Below are 25431 nucleotides of genomic sequence, written 5' to 3' on the forward strand. Positions count from 1 at the left end.
CTCCATTTACTTAGAAAGGTATATTTTCATTTTACAATTGTGTTAGTTGATACAACTTGAATTCTAACTGGACGAAAGAGATTATCAAAATACAATATCGCCAAAAGTAGAGAGTAAACTATTGTTTCCATGTAAGTTTGTACAACTAATGAGCCCAGAGATGGAGCAATAGCAGGGACTCGGGTTGGTTTGTGATTGACATCTTCAGAAGCTGTGATCAACTACAATTCTGATCATTGAGCAACCTACCTACTATTACATGTGAAATACATAAAGATTTCTTCATAATATACAATCAAAAGTTTATAACCAAGTATTTAAAAAAAATTTCAAGGTCTGTTCATACAAGATGGTAATTCGATGAGGAGACTATGGAAAACTATTTTTAGTGCATTGGTTATTGGTCTTAATTTATTCTTTTCATTATAATTGAATTGAATGTAGCTAGACAATTATGTATTAGGAATATTGCAAATGGATACAAATAAATAAATATTTATGACATTTTGTTGCCGTCGTTTTGCCGACAGAAGAACCCGATGGAGACATACTTACCATATTTTTTTTTCATTTTCCATAATCGCAACAGAGCCTATCTTTTTGTGCTTTTCGTACAATTTTTACACATTACATAAAAATGATTCATTCATGTTTATGAAGAAATCTGGAGATTTGGAATGATCACTTCCAAGCACAACAAACCATTAATTAATATGAAAAAGCTTTGTAACATAAAAAAAACACGCTTGGGAGAGAATTCCTACAATTTTCCCATTTCTCATAGCATATGTTGATGTGGGGATTATACAGGGAAACAGTGGTCCGTATAGATTCATGCAAAGCCTTTGGGGTAATCAGCGTACTAAAACAGTGAATTTTAAGGTTAAACACAGTCTATTGGTCGAGCGGCATATTATAAAGCCGGAGATGTACCATTTTACCGTTGAAAGCTTTTAAAGTTAAAGAAGCATCTGAGTGTCGAATGAAATATTATATTTTGTTTTTTGAGAAAATAAAGTTTCTCTTGACTAACGAAAATAGTGATGGAATTACATAGGGAGGTGACAATATTACCATATGTAAGTTTAATTGAATATATATTTGCGCACAAAATATTTCTAAATACTATATAAAAGGGCATAATATAACTGTCTGACTGGATAATAAACGAATTCATTGAAATATAAAAAACTATTGATAGGAGACCAATGAGAAATTTGGGAATATTGGGTAGACCATGGTACTAAGAAAGAATATTTATTAGTGTAGATGCCTAGAATATTTTAATTTTTGTGAAAAATGTATTTGGGTTTATGGTATTTGTGTTTTACTAGGAAAAACTCGAACGAGGTACAAAGAACATGTCTGGTACACTGTTCAGAATTTGAAAAAAATGCGTTTGTTTTTATTACACATAACGTCGTCCAATTATCCGACTGCTTTATATTTTTTAAAAATTTTTGGGTATTATTTGTAAATAGTATTCTAATTTTTTTTTTGGACTCTTATTTATCTAGAAGAAATGGTAGACAGACATGGAACTGGAAGACAACAGAAAATGTTTATAGGAAAATATCTTTCTTTCTATTTATTCTTTTAAGTCACTCCAGTTCAGATCACTGTATCAAATTCACAAAATTGCTTACAAACCCTCATTTCCACGACCTATAGTGGCGTTTATAAACACCAAGAAGAATATTTGCCTCAATACTGTTTCCTGATGCACTCCATAGTCAATAACTATTTTAGGAACGACTTTCATATATTGAAACATACTATTCTTTATTACTCAAATAGATTTCCCTTGGTGTATATGATATATTTCTGGAACACACGTTTACCAAGACCTTTATAAATACGCCAAAGCAGAAAATCTATTAGAGAAGCTTAAAACAAATCCAAACGAGGAATTGTAGGAAATAGTATACTAGGAAATACAGAGGAGACAGTTGGATCGATATCTTAAGTTAGGTTAGTGAAATAAAAGTAAAGAAACAAAAAATTATTTAAGAAACCCAAAAACGATTATGAACTCGAATCAACCCACCCTCCGACGCGGGTGGGAAATATCTCGTTCGATTAGAGCAGGGATTCCCAAACCATTTTAGGTAAGAGACCCCTTTTCCTAACTGAACTGATATCTCAGACCCCCGTAATTACTTTACAATTAATTAAAAAATTCTTTTCTATTTATAAAAAATACTTATCAATATGGAAACTTTGCGATTGGTTAAGTAAGTGAACTTAACATTCTTTAGTTATCAAAATTTATCAAAATAAATACAATAAAACTCAGTAAATATCAAGTGTAATTGATAATTATTACTAAAAGTTACGTAAGAATACTTGAGTAGGAATTTGAATCGCAAAGTGAAGATAAAAAAATGAAAAATTCAGTGCGATGGATGAATCTGGTGACTTTCTACCAATCTAACTAAATTCGGTTCAAAATTGGTGTTTTGCAGCCTTAAATCGCCACGTTCGTTGATTTTCAAACGGTACCTTTGTTTTGTCAAAATGTTTGTAACCACACTGAAACCTTTTTCGACGAGGTAAGTTGAAGGAAAAGCGATAAGGTATTTTTCAGCAATGTTCCACAATGTAGGATACTGTATTTTAATGTTGCGTTGCAACCAGAATTTCTGGTAGCCTTGGTTGAACTTCTCCTTAAATAAGTACTCAGGTTCTTATTTAAGGAGAGTTTTCGTTTATGTAAATCCCTTGGAAATCGATATCGACCACAAGGGGTCAATATCGACCACTTTGGGAATATCTGGATTAGAGATTTTTTGTGAAAGGAGATTATAACCAAAGCAACAAGCATTACGAACAACCGAAATGACAAGGGTCTATGGCCACCGTAGCTAACTGTTCGTGAAAAAAGAAGACCTCCTGGAATCTCCCAGAGAACAAGGAGAAAAGGAAGAAGACTATGCGCGGGAGACGTGATGTAAAATACATTGAGGACCTATGTGAGTGATGAGAGGTGAAATATCCTTTTTAGTATCCATCCGTCCACTTCGTCTGGGGGTGAATGCCTAACGGGACACATGCGTGTGTGTATGTACAATAAACAGAATTGAAACAGCGACTGGCGCCAACAAAAAAAATACTTTTAATACATGACAAGAGACTGAAATAAACCAAAACTATGTTTACTTCTAGTAGTTTTTGGGGGTTGAACCTATGATAATTATTGCTTAATAAATTACATAGCCCAGTTGAAGAGGTACCTGTATATATATTACTCAATGTATATATTTTTGTCAGCAGCAAATTTGTCATTTATACAAACTTCTTAAAGAAGAAGAATAACAAAAATAGTTCAATTTTTATGGGTTATTAGATTATTTTTAGTATTTATTTCGAAATAATTCTTATTCCTCTTTGGACTTTGAGGAAAGCACGCTTATTGATGGATTTAAAACATTTATAAAACTTTTGTGAATTGATTAGATGAAAATGTAAAGAAAAAATCCAGGTTTATTGCAACAAATTGACAGAAATCGTCTAAAAATAATTCACTTGACCTTTTTCTATATAAACACTATTCTATAATTAATTATTTTAATAATAATATTGTACAACAAATCATTTTTTATGAGAAATGTCATCTATTAAATGTATGATTTATGTACTTGGTTGTTTTTATGAAATATTGTTCATTTTCAATATTTACAAATACTAATAATCGACAATAAAGCCCCTCTACAGGGGGTATGAATCCACAATCGTACTGGGCGCACCCCCTCGTCAAGGGTGGTGGGGCATGGGTATATTTCAGATCGGTGATGGAGTCGCAACTTCAGTAGATGCAGAGGCCGTTTTGTATTTTTGAATTAGTTGGAGACCGGCTTTCGAGCATGAGGTAGTCGAAACGTGAGTACAGATATCAAGACGAAACGCGACAGTGAGATCGAAGAAATTGTGAAACTTCGTCAGGTGTGTTTTGGCATTAGTGACAAACATGCGTATATTTGCGCAGGTAGGACAGAATTTTTTTCTTATTTAATTTAAGAATCTTATTATTGTCTTATTAAAAAATGTACACAAAAAATATGTTATTATTTAGGATTGTTGATTTGTATTGAGGCTTACTATTTTCAAGAGTAGGTATATATGAAAAATATTAGTTAAACAGCCCTCTAGTTAGAAAAGAATTACTAAATATGTATAATTAAATAGAAAGGAAAAGTTATAAAGATTAATTTTTCCTTAGTTTCATTGACAACACGTTAATTTCTCGGTAATTATTATAGATAATAAGATGCAAATCTAAAAAAAAAATATTTATCAAATTATGCGATAACTAGATAACCGTTATTACTTTAAAACAACTTTGCATCGTTGAATATAATTGGATGTTTTATATGAAAACAGTTATTTTTAATTATTCTACTATTACTTGAAATTATTTGATACATCCTAGAGGAACAGATATACGAGATATGTTCAAGAAGTATCTATTTAACTTTAATTCTTCTACTGGACAGTTTTATTGTACAACCTAACCCAATAATATATTTTGTAACCATGATACCTTCTCAGGATTTCTTCCATTTCAAGCTAACTCAACTTCTTGAGAAAGCAATGATTAAAACTGTAGAGGATGCTGCAAATACAATATCATGCCGTCAGAGATCTTCTAGTAGCTAGGGTAAATAGTTAAGGCTATATATTCGTTGATAACATATCGTTGGAGCTTATGCTAAATTACAAAAAAACTGGACGACAATGCTCAGCTCATTTGAGTGTTCTATCACTAGGACAACAAAAGCAACGATGAGCTTTACTCACTCGCCAGATTTGGATCGACAAAACCACCAACTGGCCCAGTACACATTTTAGGGATATCCGACAGGAGATGGATGGAAACACCTGACATGAGACAAACTAAAGTACACATAGATGATCCTTCTTCCGATCTTATTAATCAATTGATCAACTTAAACAGACGCGAAATTCGACTACTGACTGATCTTTTAACTGGAAACGGTCATCTAGGATGCCATCTCCTTTCTATAGGTATCACGTACGATTCGGAAGAAGAAACTGCAGTCCATCATCGGTGAATGCCCAACACTCACAGGTACGAGGTTTAAACACTTAGTATTAGCTTTTTAAAGGACATGAAACGGTCCTTAATCACCCACTAACCCAACTATGTATATGATCTCGTGCAGTCTATTGCACAATTTTTGATTCTGGAAACAGTTTCGTTCAACGAAATGATTTATAAATAGAGGTTGACATATCTGCAAGTACTACGCACCACCTGATCGCTGGGCGCGCGCTTAGGGTGAATGTCGTCTGTTGTGTCGATAACTAACTGCATTAGATGTGATAGTAGGATTTTTGCATTATATCTTCGTTTGGAATAATTCCTTACGTGTTTTGGATGTTTTTTAGAGGACTTTGTGAATTTTAAATATAAATAAATAATAAAATGTCATCGTCTATAGATACTTTCCCCCATACGTTCTATGGTAAAAGGATATTCACCGAGTATCGGAAGCTTTAAAAAACGCAGTTTTTAGTTCTAAAATTTTTGTCCTTTCGTTGGTGTTCGGGTACTAATCTACAAATGCATTCTTATACGTGGATAAAACTTGAAATGAATAGCTAGCAATAAGCCTGATGTCTATTTGTTTCTGAACGAAGCGAACGGCACGCGGTGCTTCACTGTATGATTGGTGCTCCTGTCCTACCCTGTTTCGACGCACCCAGCATGGGCCTACCAATACATACTGAAAGGTATTACCCTTTGAAGTTAGGTCCAGGTGATTGTCTTCCACTGGAACTCATATCAGAACTTGTCTCCGTCTTCGAAACTATTTTTTTCCAAAGATGTTGATGTCGCTTCACTAATTTCTTAGTGTCACTTGATGTAATTTTACCATTAATATTTGCATAATTTATAGTTTGCATAAATGTAAACAAGCTCTTTATTTAAGTTTCACTGAATTTCTTGAAAGCTTTGTTTGATTAGTTAAATATTATTTGATTTTCCTTTATTAATTTCGTACACGGCATCTTTTTATGATCCAACTGTTGTTATATTTGAATTACCGTGTACTCTTTCAATATGCTCACGTATCTTTATTACACACCATCAACGTTTAATCCCTTTATGATAATCTGAACAATTTGTTTGATAAATAAGCAGCGGCACTTTTGAGAGCTCTTAAATCACAAAGAATAAAGATGCATGTGGCAACAAATTACAGGGTCATACTACCCGGCGTACTTCAATTGAGACACAGTTTTGGTCTAGTGGCTACTTATTTTCAGTTATCATTTATTGTAATCAATATCTGTTATTTTTGTAATTAATACAAGTTTTCTCATATAATTCAGAGAATCAGAAGGAGAAAATATTTCTCATGAACCAAATTTGGATAAATATGTTTTCTTTTCAACCTCCGATAGGCTACAAATCTTATAAAACAATAATTTTATTACCAAAAGATTGTTACCACGGTTACTTTTTGATATAATCATCGAAGAGATTGAGACATTTGTCATATCTGTGGACAAGCTTTTCAATACCCTCTGCAAAATAAGTTGCCGCCAATGAACAGATCTGGAAACTTCTGGAAATTCCGCATCTGCGATTTTCTTTAACCATTCTGTCAACTCGTTGAACCAGGTCATCTAAAAGGACATATTTGCGTTCTTGGCCACCTTTATCAATCATTACGGCCATCTTTAAACTTTCAACACTATTCATTCGTTTTCCCTATACACACGATTCATTCTCCGATGGATTTCTGCAGCTCTAGTGCCTTCGGCCTGTAGAAAACGAATCAAACTTCACAATTTACACTTGGCAGGAGCGTCAATATCGGAGGATATGTTTACGTGGCTGTAACACAACGCCGACTGACGCCTGTCGGCTACAGAGTATGCCCGCTTTTGTCTACCCGCGTAGGTGTTTGCACGGAGCGATCGGAGGTTGAATAAAAAACTGCCTTCGTATAATAAATTTTGTTATGATAATGGCAGCAGAAATCATTGTTTTTAAATTATACATTTTATTTATTAAAATGTACTCATAATTTCATTATATTCACGATGAATATATGTTGGAAATCACCCTATACAATTCACAAGCATAAGGTAGTGGTGCTCTGACAAGTTTACACTGCTACTTGTAAATCGTTTATCGGACATATAAGCGTTTGGTAAATACCATAACGCATATGAACAAGTAACTCATTGCTACTGTGGACTACCGACCCGACGACGGTGATAACTGATAACAATAAAGTAGTAAGAGACACTTTCTGAGGTTTATTTTGAATACGGGGGAAATGTAAAATGTCTTTTTGGAAAGTTTGCAAATTTTTTTGGTAAGAACGTTATAATAGAGTGTGTGTGTTTTGAAATCGCAATGGTGGGAGGTATATAGTCTGATCTATTCTAATTTTTTTGTATGTAAACATAACGATCCTTCAGTCTTTAGAGGAGATTACGATTTCCGTGACCCATACCTGAGATTATGGAAAAAATAATAAAGACATTTTACAACGCTCACAACTTAATATATGAGAGGACGAAAGGTCAAAAATTGTAATGATTTGGAAGTCGTTTGAAAGTTAAAAAATTGATTTTTGTTCATTTTTTTTATTATTAAAGTGCTTTTAGACTTTTTAGTTGTTGAATTCGAATTTCGGTAGTTTTGTAGAGCTACCCCGATGCACCACGAGGAGGTAAACTTGCAAGTCCTAAATCATGGGTTGTGTTGGACAACTATGCGACGATTAACCTTCTAGGGACGGTGTGGTCTAGTTAGTTACGTTAGGTTAGGTTAATATTTCAATTTTTGATCATTTAATCTTTCAAATTTCATGGTGTGAGCGTTATAGAATTTTTTAATTATTATTTTCGCGGTTCTCATATGCAAAAACATAAGAAACGACATTAAACTCATTCAAATACAACTCATTTTTCGAGTTTCGACCTTCGGTATTTCGAATGGATGATGAAATATTTTATTATTTTTTCTCTATCCAATAGATGGACATTATCAGAATCCACAGTCCAATTCAAAGGCCACAGAAATCGAAATTATGCTCGTCTTTATGATTTTCAAAATTTCAAGGGATGTTTCCTAAATTTTAAGTTAGACATGCGTATATAAAACAGAATTATACTTATTAGAAATCAAGTGTATCGATGTATTTATGCATTTTTACTTGTGACTTTCTCTATATTAGAGGAAGCAGCTCTCACGTTTGTTAATAGTATATTATTCACTAGTGTATAATGGAGGTTAGGTGAGTTTACCTCGGGAATAATAAATCATTATACGCGAGTAAAATAATATACTTTATCCACGACTATTAAATATTTTCCCTTAATTTTTTTATTGCAAAATTTTATTACATTTCTAGAAACAGTATTATTTTATTCTGACAATAATTTCATACAATATATCATAGTACATAGTTATCGAAAATTATAATAATAGTTATTATTATTGATAATCTCTGTTGCCAGCTCAAAAATTTATACGCCATATTATATACTTTCCTTGATTTTCCAACAATAAATTTGATGAGACAACTTCAGCAGCTTCTTCAATTTCTGGCGTTTTAAAGAAAAATCTAAATACACAATAATGTTGACAGTTTTGAGTCACATTTATTTTATTTCAAAAGCTATTTAATTTAATAAATCATTCCAAAAATCATTGTAGATTTAGAAACAGCTAACAGCTCCGTGCATTCAAACTGGAGATCCTGGGTTCGAATCTGGTCTAAGGAGATTAACTTTTTTAATTTTTTTTATTTGTTCAGTATTAAATTATAAATATTTAGTAGTGCTTTACTTGATAAGCTCATGAACCGATTCAAATCAAGGAAGCATCTGATAGCAGTGAATATTGATCACTGCCGTACTTAATGGGTATTATTAAGGTCAAGCAACTGGTGGTTGAAGATATTTATTTGTCAGGATTTTGTACTAAGGCTTATATTAGATCCATTCTTGTCAGATATTTAGTTTATCTGCATCATATGAATCCTTCTTGAGTTTTCTGCATTTAAAATATCCGATAAATGTTGAATAGCTTTCATGTGCCTTCCTTTATACATCATAAGGTATCTTTGATCCTAACTTTGCAATACCTCTACCGAATAATATATTGAGGTGACTATAGGATATGATCAATGAACATGATTGCAATAGTTGAAAAGCAACGAAAAAGGTCAACCGTCGGCAATAAATAAATCACCCACATCTACTCTCTAGATGTCTGGATTAGAGAAGACTTAATAAAACGCGATTAATTTCGCTGACCACCTGGAAAAGATCTTTCAGTCAGATTCTTCAACAATAGATGGTCACGAAGAAGAAGTGAAACAAAAATATCTAGAAAGCAAGACCTGGAAATAATCAAAAGTTGATAAATCACCAAAGCATGACTTAACAAATGCCAAAAGTTTCCTCGAACTACCCCAATGTGCCGTTGGCATTTAGAGTATATTTTTGAGGTTGTGTTATTTTTCAATCCCATGGAAAATGAACCATATCATCTTAATCCACAAACCTAGTAAACCAATTAAAGATATAATATTTTATAGGCGTTCGAGTTTGATTCCTATCTCATCCAAAATACTAGAAAAGACTCTTAGAATTAATCTAGAGACAATAACTTATATTTCAAACACGAATCGATTATGTTCTTCGTAAATTTATCAAGTTCCAATACATAATATCCATTTAACGAAGTTTGTTATGAAATTCTGATGAAAAAATACCTATTAACCGATTAAAAATTGATATGAGGTCGCTCTGGTCATTAATTTTTCAATGTATTATTATTGAGGTCTGATAGCTGATTCAAAATCCGCATCTAGTAAAAGATTATTCTAAATAAAAATATACGTCAACCTCTCAGTCACAAACGTAGTACCTCCTTAAGCGATTTATGACAGCTCTTGCGGTAAATAATCACCTTAATGTCAACAGGTTCTTTTATTTGTACAAAACTGTTTGAGTTCTTCCATTCGCCGACAATTCTCAGAACTTGAAGAGGGTTATTTTTACCCTATTTAGCGGAAAATAATGTTAACCCCTTGGACAAACCAACTATGTTTGATAGATAAATATGTAAATAAAATTTTTGTTAAAAATATTTCTGAAAACAAAGCTTTTTGTAGTTTTGTCGGAAAAGTTGAGTAGAAGATTATAACGTCAGTATTTTTGCTAAAAATTAATTCGAAAATATTAACATCACTAAAGTACCTTGCCTATCCAATGAAAACTCCTTTTACTGAAAATTTCGATTTTTTATTTGTTTCCAAAATAGACTCTAGCCTCGGTAATCACATATTTCTTTAAACTCTTTTCTCATAGAGCACCAGTAATCACTGGGTACTAGATCTGGAGAATAGGCTAGATAGTTAAGTAACTGAACGTGCAATATAACTACTATAAATTATTTTTTATAAAAGGATTTGCTTCTTTTTGGAAAGTTTCGTCATTATTTCTATACCCAACGCTATATTAAATCCACTGTTTATAGTTTTACTTTTATGAAGATAGTCCATGTATAAAACATCACGCACTTCCTAAAGTACAGATACTTAACCTTGCAAGTTGATTTTTCCTGATTTTACAGTTTCTCCATTCAGCTAACAATCTTTTTGTTTCAAGACTGCAGTAATGAAGTGATGTTTCATCTATTATCACACACAGACGCAAAAATTCTGTTTACTCATCTTATAATAGCGCTTTGAATCGTCGATGCGTCGTTGTTGTCAGCTATAAATAAGAATGGCGTCCATTTCTCATTGACACATCCAAAATATTAAACTGTACCCTTTGATATCATCAACTCTGCTGCTCCAGCTATCAGACCGCTCAGCACTATCGCTGGTTTTTCTGGTAGTATCATCCTTTTGCATCAATAAACGGTATTTAGTCAAAATCCAACGACAAATGTTGCGTCACTTAACCCGGAACCCCTTGGGGTTTGTTGTATGCAGACGACTAATTGAATCATAAGCCCAATTTTTTCTTAACTAAACTATGACCTATGAAATTTATGTTTACAATGTTTTCATTGTATTCTATCATACTATATATGATTGATGTTTCTAAAAAAATAAAATTAGTACTAAACTAAAATTCCTGACTGACTGAACATTGGTAAATTTCAACTGAACACACTGTTTACTACTACCACACAACCAGGTGAACAGTTATGTCTCAGAAGATGATGATATGGTTATTAAAACAGATTAAAAACAGGAGTACCCATCCGATGATTAGAATCAATATAGGCGACAAAAATTTCATCCAAAGGAGTTGGATCATCGTACAGTTGGAGATATTAAACGCTGACTTCAACAGTAAAAATATCGATCCAGACCGGATCGTATGTAAACATTCAACAATTATCTTCTAAACTTGGCACAAAAAATGTGCCAGCTCCCGGACTTGTGTCATGTAATATCGTCGATTAACACAAAAAAGTCTTTAAAGTACCATTTTATGATAATGAAAATCAACAAAGATATTTCCAGTAACAGCGAAGTGAGTTACCAAAAGTTGGTTGATGAAATTTCAACTCTGTTACAATAAATTTTATTCGGCTTGCCATAGCTCACGGAATCTGATGGGGTGAACTTTTAGAAATATTTTCTCGGGTATTTGGAAGAAAAGTTTAAAGTAAGCAATGTCAACTTTCTGAATAGTTTTCAACTTTTAAACGAGACACAAAATTGATTTTGAAATATGATTTTCACAAAACTATTTTTTTATTCCATTAAATACATGGAAATAAATCTATTATTTTAAACGAAACATTCATAAAACAGTATTGCTTCACTTAGAAAGATCTTTTTTATCATATACGAGGACTGATTAATAAACGGTAAATGCATTTTATAGCAGCACTCTATGAAAGAGAGATTTTGGTGATGAAATCTTTTTTTGCTCCAATCACCTTTTCTCACCTGATTCACCACCGTGTGACTTCTGACTTTTCCCGAAAATAGAAAAATGTACTAAAAGGGAAACCCTTCATTACCCCGTCATTTCTGACATTGAGAAAGCTACAATTTTGTTTCCAATTATGATTTGAACTTTGAAATAACTACAAAAACAGTAATTTTAAAGAATTTAATTCAACTTACATGTTTTGTCTTTTTATTAAATTTGAAAATATGAATCTACTTCTAATATCATCTGTTCGTTACTATCGAACCACGTTGTCCCTTTTCCTTTCCTTATACGTCGTCTTTTTTAGGAGTACTACGCATCCACCTGTTTATGGACTACCTGCACGATATTCTCACCTGTTAGGGAATATTGCATATTCTTTTCTTGTTATTTACAACACATCCATAGAACATAAAATTCTATTCATGCGAGATCTGTTGAAAAAGCCGCTATGAAATCGCGTTTTCAGGGGCGTAGGTCAATTATATTAAAGTGTCATTTTTTCCAATTATTAAGTGACTTCTTTCGTTGAACTGAATTTTCCGCAACTAGTTCGTTGGAAACGGTTTTTTCTTCATTCTTCTAGCTCCCAGCTTCAACTATTAGCATTTTCATTGATTCTATGGAATTCTCCATCCTTTTTATTCAGCCATATCTTCTTACTTATTTTTTTTTTCTATCATAAATTACTTTTCTACATGTATACTTCAATGGAAGTAACTTTTATTATATCTTGGCCAATTTATCCTTATTCTAACTTTATCCAGCTTCTTTCACATTAACATTTGATTTCGTCGTTATTAGAAGAAAACGAAGCACAAATAAAATAGTATAAATTGCAAAGGAATGCGGAATGGACGGAGGTGTAAAAAAGGAAACAAATTAAATCTATTTCTGTTTATGCTTGTCATAGACAACACGGACAAAATCATGAAAAGATAATTTGGATACCTGAATATAACCATTGAACATAGAAATATGGAGACTATAACGTGGTCTTAACGATTAAACATGTAAGGATTCCAGAAATTAGTAAAAGGCATAAAGGTGAAGGAAATTGAAGACAAGAAAGACAAGATAACGTATAAGGAAAAGGGAATGTTTTCTTTTCTGTAAGTAAAGTTTTATTCTTCGGATCTGACAATTATATGCTCATAGTTTATTGTATTCTAGTGTATATTTTACGTTTTCACAACGTATTTTTCCAATTTTATTTCAATTTAAATATATCTCCGCTTTTATTCTTCATTTTCTTTTCTGTTATTTCTCTCAATTGCTCTACACAATTGATCATTCAGTCTACTACTGTACACAAAACTTGAAAATATTCAGTTTTTAGTTTGAATCACAAAAATGTTTCATACTGTAAGGTACGCCATTGGACACTTGTGTTCCTTATCCTTTGATCACACTTTTAAAAAACGGAACGCTTTAACTAATTTCCATTTTCTTTGTAAACCATTGAACTTATTGTTGATATCCTCGAGCTACGCTTATGGTTATACGCTTGTTTCTTTACATGATTTTCGGTCGCCGATTTGTTTAGGGGGTGGTGCGTGTGGGAAAAGTTCATTTCGCTTTGATCTTACCGCCGTCGGTCGGCTACGTTCAAAAAGGAGCATTGGCACGCACCTACCTTGATTTATATGCGGTGTTGTCGTACTCGCCGCATTTCCAACTATCACTATTTTTATTAATACGAAAATATGCACTAAGTCCAAAAATAGACTAATTTTCACCTAAATAAATTTCAAAATTTCTCTCACGGATCATTTTTCTATTGCTAGTTCACAAACCAAAGTCGATATCATTTAAAATTACATTTATTTGGTATATTTTTCATCAAGCAAAATTACACAAATTTTAATTAAACTCTAAATCATTTCTACCTAGATATCGCTATCAGATATTTCCTCCATTCAAATATTCGACCTCCAAAAATGTTTTCTATTTAACATTAATAGTTAGAATGAAAAAAAATTTGGGAAATAATACAAATTCCAATTACGAACGCAGTCTTACAAAAACAAACGTTTTTCCTTTGAAATTTTTGATTTTTAAACAGTCTATGAAGATATAAAGTCTAAATTAAAGAGAAAACGTTAACTATTGAGAATATGGGCTCTATTTTTGAGTGAATGCGAACTTAAAAATTATAAAACAGGAATAGAGACACTTCTAATGCTATTTTATTTCCATGAAATTGTATTTTCTATAGTATTTATTTCTTCATTATGTTCTCTTCCACATTTATCATCATTAATGTTCACACTTCTAGCTTCCAAACATTGTATACTTCTTCTTTTCTTGACATTTTATAATTCTTCTGACTTATCTACTTGAAATTCATATTTTTGTTTATTTCCAAGCAGTTCACAATTTTGTTATTTAGCTCCAGCTTTTTCCTTCTTATTTCAACATTCAAGCGCTGTTCAAGTTGGGAAATTGTTAAACAGTTACTTCTAACTTTAAAACGCCTTAATCCCATAGGACACTTTTCAGACGTCAGCGATTAATAATTTTCGTACGTCGTTCTACCAAGTCGTCCATTGCCTCACGTTTTAATCCATTTTGAAATTTCCATAATAACGGAAAGGATAAAATGAATTAAATTTAAAAAAATTATATTCACTTTTAAACTTCAAAACAACAATTTATCCTCACCAATCGATCCGAACTTCTCTGTTCATCTGTACATAATGACATTAACTGTTTCTTTATATTTCTAAAATAAACCTGGTATAAATTATTAACTTTTTTCCATGTGCACTCAACATAAATTCCATGATGCACACACTAACAATGTCTTCAATATAATGTGCAAAGTGGAAAAAGAAAAAAGGTAGATAGGTATGCCCCGCTAATCTTCGGGAGGCGCCCAACTGTCCTACATCCTTCAAGGGTCTGTTGATTGCCGTGGCTCCAAAATGGCCAATACACTCTAAAAGACTAAGGCTATTAATTGACAACCGTAGTTCAGGAAGTCTTCTAGGATTAATTACTTTACTTTAGCTAATTGTGCGTAAAATAAATTGTTTACTTATATATCTAAGTTTCCTCCTCTTCTGTATTATTTCAACTTTAACCTGTTAATTCAATTTTTCAAAAAAGTAAACGCGTTATTGATTTTAAAATGTTTTTTTCAGCGTAAAACTTGGCAACGTTTCTGTAGTACCACAAATCTTGTTGGCCTCTCTCTCACTAGTATCCGTTCCGTATTTTACTACAACATACTATATACTACTCTTCCGTTAAATAATTATTATTGAAAGCCGACAAAGGCTCGACTACTCGGTCGGTGGACATAGGCGCATGCTACGCGCATTTTTGCCAGGCGTAAAATTTTGTGCTAGATTATGATGGTCACTTTGTTCCGACACGCCGTTATTAATGAGGTGAAAAAGCAACAACAAGCTAAACTCTACTTCTCTCTCTTTCTTCTTCTTATTTTATCATTGACAAGCAGGATTGGACTCGATTGAAGAAGAACAAAGTTTTTATACGTTACATAACTACCAATATAATTGGATTGAAATATCGAAATTAAATTTGAAACTAACACAATCAAAATATTGATTCTACATACAAAATTTGTTAATATAATTTTTGATTATAAATTTTAATAATAAAACATGGAATAATGCTAACACCTTTGCATTAAAAAGTCGCTGAAATTCTAAAATAATAGAAATAGTCAAGGAGATTCAGGAATGCAGAGATGCAGAAATTTCGTAGGGAGTAATGGAGGTTGTAACCCAAAGATCCCACTGCGGATATTGTGACACCAATCATCACATAATTTGGGGCAGTGGTTTGGGGCACTAGATCTAATCTGAATACCACAAGTAACAATCTCTCAAAAGTACAAAGACTGGCTTGCTTGCTGCACTAGAAGCGATTCTAAATCTCCCACCTCTCTACATAGTACTGGAAAAAATCACTTAGACTGTTACTGTTACCAAACCTGGGACATGTCTCAATATAACGCATTGAAAAAGTCAAGCTTTGAGAAAAAAATTACCTCAATACTAAGCTGTAGAAGTGGGATCATAACACCATACAAGAAATAAACAGAGATACCATTAAATCGTAAACGGACAGATCTAAAACAACAGACAGAACACAACCCAATATCCACATCCACAAACTTTAACAATAGAGAACCGTATCGTATTTTTGAGAGAGAAAGTGAAAATAATTGTGACAAAAGTTTGGACATGACATGCAGGTTGATATGTACGAATCAGAAAATTGTATTTGGATGTTGTTAAAAGATATTATAGGTGGTAAGAACGAAACAAAACTAACAGTGAACCCTAGACATGCAAACTAGTAGTAGGAAACAATACCATTGACCAAGTCATTTCATTCCCAACATGCGTAATATGACAAGTACTGGGCTCCTTATATTGAAAAAACATCCTAAATACGGCGTGCAAGTCGAGAATATACAATAGGTATAAAAAACTGTTGTGATTTACGACGCAGAAGCAAAATCTGAATCAACTATAACAAACATTAACCTATGAATAATTGAGATGAAGACCTGAAGAACTATAACTTAATTTTCAATCTATTGTCTATAGAAATTATCGTAAATCTTCCTGGTACAGGAAGAAGCTACGGTAAGACACATATATTGAACAATTTATGTTCAAGATCATATTTCAGCATCCTACATTGCTTTCGCAGGCATCGCATTTATGAATATAGTACCGTTTGGTCACTATGGGTTGCAATATGGTGGATACTTCTATTTTATAGTTTGTTTCCACTATAAAATTATTGTAGTGTACTTTCAATTTTTTGTTGGATTGACCTTAAAATGTCTCCTGTTGAAAAATTCTGTTCATCTTTTAATGATTCATAATCCCTTTCTTGATCTTGATCCTAATCAGGAATCCACGAAAAATTTATAAAATTATACTAATATCATTGGTATATAAAGTTTCTGGTTACTTCAATGTTTTTAAGTTAATGAAACTCACCGTGCACAAAAATTATATTACATAGATAGATACAAAGACAAACACAGATCAAGCTAATATAAAGAGGTTGATATTTTCATTGTTTTCCACAATATGAGTCTTCTATATCTATACTTTAACAGGTGATCGACCTACCCTTCAAAGAACTTTGTCCACTTAGATGATTATAGCTCTAAAATATGAACACCTCATTAGCTTCTTCGGGCAATAAAAATTGGAGTCCACGCAACTTATCTTTGTAATCATTGAGTGCCAATTCGGAGCCGTAGGGTGGATGAAGCGTCAATTACGTGTCAAGCGATGATTGCGAGCTCTCCTCAATGTCTTTTTGGATTAGTTTCTCTGACGACAAATTGTCGTTAGCACTATGTACCTTTTATTATACAACAAGAATTTTTTCTTGCTTTTAAATCAACAGTCGATCAATTTTTTCTTTGTAGGTCATAAACACAAATGTATTTATTCTTTAGCATATATCTTGATTTAAGATATATTAAGATTTTCTTACATGGATATTTTCTGCAACGAGTGAATCAAAGAAATATACAGACTAGAAGGTTGAGGAACTGGGAAGCCAGCATGTCATCTGTTTTCGAAACGGACTGCATTTAAAATAGGATAATTACTAAAGGACAGAGTTCCTTTTCACCATTGATATAGAATATAGAAGCAACTGAACCTGCGTAAAACAAAACAAACCAAACCAAACACTTTGACCTGAAACCTGAGTTGAAAAATACACATTAATTAATTATTTATACATATAATGGAAGTAACAGTCCCAAATTATGATCCTAATTCTAATACGCTTAATCGTCTAAGTAAGTTTGTCAACATCGCGGATAATAATAAGTAGAAGAAGAGGTAGAAGGTAGAACGGAAGTACCTGCGGTGAACCGGTAGAGAGAGGCCGCTTTCTGTTGCGTATATGCCTTTATATCGTCGTCAGCGGCACTACTTTGTATCTTGGTGTAATAAGGGCCTCTGCCACGACCGTGTCGCACTAATTGCAAGATCAAACGGCGCGCCACAATCGTAATGAGAGCGCAAGTAACGACATGCTCCTCCTGCCGCGTACAGCGCCCCTTGTCGGACCGTAAAACTTCTCAATTACAGGTTAACGAAGGCTGCTGATGATTTGATCTTTGGATTTGCTTTGCTCTTTCCTCCTGTTTTGGCCAAGAGAACTTTTGATTATTTCATATTACGGGGGCAATTCGCAAATTATATTTATACACTATCGTCAGTTTTAAATTTTTAAATATAATAATTGTAATAATACAAAATTATGTTTGATAAATAATATTTGGTTATATATCATCTTAAACAGTTTCGTTATCTGACAATTTTACTTCTGTATCCTGACTACCACGGAATTGTTAGTCAATTCTTCTCAGTCAATGAACGAAAATAGAAATGCATTTTCAAACATTAGTTTTTGCTTTCGAGTCATTTCCATTTCTTTACTGCGTTTGTATGTGTGTATGTAACGGAATGTTTGCACTTGATTTTACTCTTATTCAAAACATCGAATTGATTTAATCGCATACTTATGGTATTAAAAACCAATGACAATTTAATAGATTCATAAAATCTTACCATGATGATTATTATTAGTGTTACCTGGGGTAGCATATAACATGGCCTCGTTTTTTACCCATCTTGTACGATTAGATGTATTAAAATTTTGCATAATTGTTAAGGACAGATGACAATACAATAATTTGATAATTTTTACTCATAGTCTTCAGCAAGATCATCAGGTTTAACGATTCCTTCTGATGACACGAGGCCCAAGAAGTCTATTATATTGGCTGTATAAATAAAACAGTAAATGATTATAAGAGTTATAGTTAATTATACCGTCATTTATCTTGGCTGTTTGCTTTTGGATAAACTTATATAGTAGCACTTGGCCGAAAACGATTCTTATATTAAAGTGCATTGTATCGTCTATCTCCAGAAATTTCCGGATGCTTTTTTCGTGAAAATCTCTCACGGCTTGTTATATTACTATTCGCGCACGAAGGATTAAACCTCCGCTATTTTATTGAATCCCAGTCAGCCAAATGCTTATTTAAATTGACCAAACAAATAATAGTCGCATGGCGATAAATCGGAACTATAAGAAGGGTTTTGCAGTATTTCCAAACCCAAGTTGTGTGAATGTGAACTTCTACTCAAAATTCAGAAATCTTGGAACTAGCCTGGCTCAAATTTTACTGTTCATGAATTAATTGCTCAATACTATCTTTGCTGATGCCTAATTTACAGCCATATCACGTACAGTACTGCGTCAGTTTTCCAAAATGAGTTTTTCTACAGCGCGGTAATACTTCGAATTATTTCTGCGGATTTTACATTATATTTCATCAAAAAAACGATAAATGATGCGTTGCACAATAGGTTATGATATAACCTTCTTGCTCATGGCTATAAGTACACTAAAAAGTGAGGTTAGGCGGATCCGGTTGTTCTCTACGTTTCGTAACAAACCAGTCTAGCATCCAGTGCAGCCATTTTCACGACATTATGTTTTTGGCACGTTTATTCAAAACTACCGGTTTATATTTGAACCACCCTCGTATTTACCTTTACTTTTAAGTAAGGGGTTATCGTCAGGGTAGAAATATCATTCTCCCCTATATTTTACTTAATAAAACGGATCAACAATTCGACAGGCTCGGTATTTTCTTCATTTGCATTTTTAGGTTACCAGAAAAAGATTGTTTTTAATTTATTTTTGTTTCTACGGGTATAATAAAAAATTTCAGAACTAAAGTTTAATACCTCACTTACTAATGGGGTCTATTGGACAGAATAAAAAGGTTAAGTCGATTAACCAAGTCTGTTTTCAACAATGTTATTTGAAAATGAATGAAGATGGATTTTAGTAATTTCCCAAAAGACGATGCACTTAAATTTTCCATGTTTTCCTCAACGCATACGTATTAAAAATGACGAATACATAACACACCTGCTGTAGTCGAACAAACTTTAATTTGTTGTGTAATTTCTCCTTATTTAATTCGTTCAATATTATCTTTTCATTGGCAATACTTTCTGTTTATTCACCTTATAAAAATATAAAGTTGCGACTATGTTTAGGTACAGAAAGCTCGTCAACCGGACAGTAGCAAGATAATAGGAGGTTCTGTGATTCTTTGATCTCGCCGAGCGAGATACTACACTGTTTTTAAATTAAATTATTCATTTTATATTTCAGTTATTTGATATAATTTTCTAGTTTCATAAACGGGATATTGTATTCTACTTTCTCGTGTTTTTTACATAGTTTAGGCTGTTAATACGATACGATATAACAAGCAGAAATGAGAAAAAAATACTTTCAAATTAAATATTTTCAATTTCGAGAAAAAAATGCAATTAATGTAAATACTGTTGGAAAACATGTTGGTGATTGAATATTAATTTTTGAATAATTACAATTAATTTTCGAGCAGTATTTGTAAATTGGGAAAGAAGGAAAGCCAAAATTCGCAGGAAGCTACGTCAGGAGTGTATGAAAGTTGTTCAATTTATTTTTTTTTTTAAATATTGCTGCATTAGTATCGATAAATGCTTTGCTACTACATTTGAGCTGAATTTATTACTGGCGAGAATTTTTTTGATATCAGCCAGTAGTCTCTGCGGGCAATATCTGGACTATACGGTGGATGAGGAAAGAATTCGAAGTGTAATTCGTTCCATTTAACAATAGTTGCCATCGACTTAATGCATTGTCTCGGTGAAACAGTAGTTCCTTCTTCGACATATGAGGCCGTTCATTGATTTTGGCATTTAAACTCTATGTAGTATTCGCTATTGATTATCTTTCTCCTTTGGAGACAGTCGATGAACAATATTCCATGTGCATCCCAAAATATTGAAGCCATAACCTTTCCAGCTGACTGTTTTGCCTTTGGAAACATCGGATGTGGTTCACCGGCTGTAGTCCACTCAGATTATGATCGTTTTGATTCCGGAGTAAAGTTATGGATCCATGTTTCATCCATTGTCACATATCGAAACAAAAAATCTGATTTAATACATCTTAACATGTCCAAACACTGCTCTGAATCATCAACACGTTGTTGGTTTTGATCGACTGTTAGTAAACTCGGCACTAATTGTAAACACACTGACTTCTGATATCTTTACGGTCTCTGCTATCTCACGAAATTTCAATTTACCATTAGATATAACCAGTTTGTCGACTTTTTTGATGTTTTCTGGAGAACCAACTCAATTGGACGATCAGAACGATTACACATCGTCGGTGTCTGTACGACCACGTTTAAATTCAGCAAACCAATAACAAATGGTTCTTTTCGATCGAGCAGAATCCGGATAACATTTTTGAAGCCATTCCTGAGCTTGTACATTATTTTTTTTCATCAAAAGGCAATGATAAATTATCACAAATTGTTTTGTTAACATTGTTTGGAAAATAACACCAATAGCTTCACTTAAATGACTGTCACTTTTTTCTGACTAATCGGAATGTCATGAAATTTTACACTTAGTCTTTTGAAAGTTGGTACTTAGTAAACGTCATTTGGATTTGACAATGGCAGCGCGATCTGTGTGTCAGTCACACGACTTCTTGATGTTATAGCTTAACTAGATTAAAATTACCAAAGAACGATGGTAGAATGAAGAACTAACTGATTAAAAAATATAAATAATAATGGATTTATCAGCGAATAGCAAACTCAAGGAATAAAGATAGGAGATACTTAGAAAAATACTACAGCTGCTAGATATATTTATAGATCAATGAATAGGGTTGTGGAGAGATTTCTTTTTCCCTTCTAATATTGCTTAACTACATCCACTGTGAGGTTTTTCATCCTATTTATGAGAACATCAAATAAATTGTAATAGAAACTAAACAGAAACAATTATGGATACTTTTTAAATATGGAAATAATTAAAGAATCTGTCAGTCGATAAATAGATGCATTTTTGAATCATTGATACAAAATAATTTCTTATTATTTCTCCTATTATCTTTCCACTTTACATCAGTTTTAACTGTCAAAGGAGTCATTGAATTATTTTTATTTCTTTTTGAATGCTCTTAAATTGTCTGAGTCTGACCCTGTAAATAGCGGCCCCTTTGTACTGCCAGATAATGATCAGGTATTTTAAAAATTTATTAACAATAATTCTATTACATAACGTAATTTTTTTTCTACTTTGTTTTCATTATACCAAGAATATGGATTCTTCTTGAAAGCGATGTATTTAGTCACGACAAACTATATGTAATTAATATAAAATCACTAGTTTCTTTGCCTTTTTCAGTCTCTTAGCGAATTGCTCTCACTCCTACTATCATTTTGTTAATTGGGTTTCTAAATAATGGAGAGTGGCGAAAACCTTGAGGCGATTCTAATAACAAAAATATTTCTGTATACACTTTCTAGTTATTATAATGATAAAAATGTTTATAATATATGGAGCAATTCAATAAAGAAACAAATTATGAATATAGTAAGAGTCAGTAATAATTTGTTAACCATTATATCAAAAATGATTGAGGATTTAGGTTTTGACTAAGTACCAAAGGCACCGGATCTAAAAGGACTAATTGGCTAACTCAAAAGGAAGCATCTGGTAACAAAAATATCAAAGATAGGTGACAATTTTCTGTTTTTGCCCCCTCTTTCATAAAAATTCAAGCTTCGTGGCTAAATACAGCTAAATTTCATAAATGTAACATCTAAATAAAAGGGATTCATACTTAAACAAAGCATTGTTTCACCAAATTCACTTCAAAAACTGAAAAAGCACTACAATATAATTTTAAAGAATATTTAATATACCAATACTAAGAATTAGAAGGCCAAGCTAGCCGTAGTCACTCTAGCTTTAAATCATAGAGACTCTCCAGCAACGCTTTACCATTAAGTCAAAAGATTTTCCTCCGTATGTTCTTAAGAGCCTGTCAATTACAGAACAGTGGCCTTCTCTGAATTGTGTCTGTGATAAGCGACTCCCGCGAGCTCTATAACTAAGCCTATCATGTTCTATCTTCTGTTTACCTAGCTGCAGTATTTGTGACTCTCAAACTGAGGATTTTGTTTCATCTATTGAGGTTTTATCTTGTCTACAGCCATATAACTAGAGCCATGCCTTGTATTTTTTCTGTCCGCACACCTTTAAATATTCCTTCATCCGAATGTAGAGGATTCTCAACGCAGTTAGTCCAGTAATCTAGTGCAGCCAACTTACTGAGTGCCTTGTAACATTTAATATGTAAAAATGATTATTCTGATCCAAATTTTGGATGTAATCGATACATTTAGTGATAACATTGATAATGCGTCAATGCAGATATTACAAATGAACTTCATCTATTTGGAAAATGCCAAAATTTGTTGGAATAGAGATAAACAATTAATTTTTATGAAATCAGAGAGTTCATTATTTTAATTACCGTAGGTTTCTTATCTACGAAATAGTGGTTCAATACCTATCAAATCATAGTTTATGATATTCTCTCAACCGAACGTTATTTATAACAATTGAAGTACATACAATCTAGTTATTTCCACTAGATATTTGTAGACATCAAAAGACGAAATTTCAACAAGCGTTTCTTTGTAAACGCCAAATAAATAACAACGAAAGATGCTCCGGCTGATGAACCAGATACTCTTTGATGTATTGCTACATTTATATCTTCTTCAGGGCACTGTTATTACCTCCCAATTATTATTTTATTCTAAGAGAGCAGGTATATTAAATTAACGGAGCGACTACTCAACCTAACAAACTTCGAAATAAAAATTCACGATCATATTTACAACGTTTACGTAATTATATTTTTTCCATTATTATACGTTTTGATAAATATTTTGACCGATGATATTTTTGTTTATCCACCAGCAATTTTTCTGTAAAAATTCTAATTTATACTCTGGTATATGTTTCATATTCAGAATATTTTATTTAAACAAAGTGGAAGAAATTTGTAGAGTGTGTTTGACATATAATCATTTAGAATTTGAAATGTTTTTGTAAATCTAGAGTTGAAACATACGAGACATAAAGTTGAGTTTGTGCCAGTATTTTAGCGAAATAACTTGCCGATACCTTGTTGTACTTGTTGTATTTGAATCCGAGAGGAATAGCAGTGAAGGAGAATAGTTGATGATGGTAACCAAAAACGTTAATTCGTCTCATAAATATCAAGCAAAAGCATATTTCTGATGTAATCAATAAATTTGTTTTAGACGTCGTAATTAATCCACAGAATCTATCAAATTTTATTAAAATGTACACATTGCTTGTCTTCCTTGGTTATTTTTTTGTGCGATTATTTCATTTAATCTTCCATCTTTTGTGATTATCATGCTTAGGTGTTTCTTCAAGTAATAAATTTTGTTGTTCTCCTCCAATACACATATACTCCGTTTTACACAAATTTACTTCCAGACCCCAAATACCCAAATATTCCACACTTATTTTACTGTCGACTTTTTGTAGTCTTTTGGACTTGGCAAACCATCCATTATATCCTTCAAATCTTCCTATAACTGCACTGACTTGTCGTTTCTTAATCTATGCTTTAGTCAACATCCATGATTTGACTAAATCGGTATCTGTTGCTATCGATGTGAATTTTTATATCCTTGGAGTGATTCTATTGATCATTTGTATATGTTTTACTAATTATCATGTACTTTGTCTTACTTAAGCTCAAGTTAAGATCACATTGATGGCTACACCCTGCCACGCACATAATCTGTAGATCTTCTAGACTATCTGCAAATGTGATTGTGTCATCTGCACATCAATCTTTCGCCAATTCTAATGATACTGTTTTCTAAAGCTCTTTTTATGGCTTGTTCTGTATAAGGTTTGAAGATTAAAGTGGACAATAGGCAGCTTTTTATTACCCCACGTTGATATTTCTTTCCCGCTCCAATATTGTATCTGCTTGACTTTGTTAAATGCTTTGCTTTATTCGATGAAGCAAACGTTGACATCAACAACTTCATCAGACATCAAACTAGGTCTGTCAATTGTTCTAATCCAAATCGATGTTGACTATTTAACCTAACAGAATATTAATATTTTTTTTCTGACATATTAATTCTATTATTAAGACTGAGGAAACTGCGCCGGTCCTAATTGCTTTGGTTGCACTCGCTCTAGCTCTTTGAGGCTTCAGAGAATCGAGAAATTCTTCAAAAGAGCCCAATACGTATGAAATACTAAACTTCAGTACACAGTTGTTGCTTTTCCAATAAATAACATAAAGTGAATATACCGATATGTTTGTTAATTATTTTATTTGTATCAACAATCCAATCTTTATTGGAAATGGACTAATATCCCTTAAATATTTAATTCTTTTCAAATATTTGCCCCAACCAAAATCTTAAAGTTGTCAAGTTATTTCTCCCACCTTTATATGAATTTAAAACATCAAAATTTAATCACACATATAATTTGGTATGAAACACATTTTTCAGAA

General features: G+C 32.6%; 1 protein-coding gene across 1 annotated transcript in view; it reads left to right on the forward strand.

Moving 5' to 3' along the window:
• Positions 1–3893: 3893 nt before the first annotated feature.
• Positions 3894–25431, forward strand: part of LOC130890803 (palmitoleoyl-protein carboxylesterase NOTUM) — a 32530-nt gene continuing 10992 nt past the window's right edge. The window contains exon 1 of the mRNA XM_057795127.1: positions 3894–3985. Coding sequence (XP_057651110.1) covers positions 3968–3985 — 18 coding nt within the window. The 5' untranslated portion in view covers positions 3894–3967. The remainder of the gene's footprint in view (positions 3986–25431) is intronic.

This window comes from Diorhabda carinulata, chromosome 2 (assembly GCF_026250575.1).
Source record: "Diorhabda carinulata isolate Delta chromosome 2, icDioCari1.1, whole genome shotgun sequence".
NCBI classification, from domain to species: Eukaryota; Metazoa; Arthropoda; class Insecta; order Coleoptera; family Chrysomelidae; genus Diorhabda; species Diorhabda carinulata.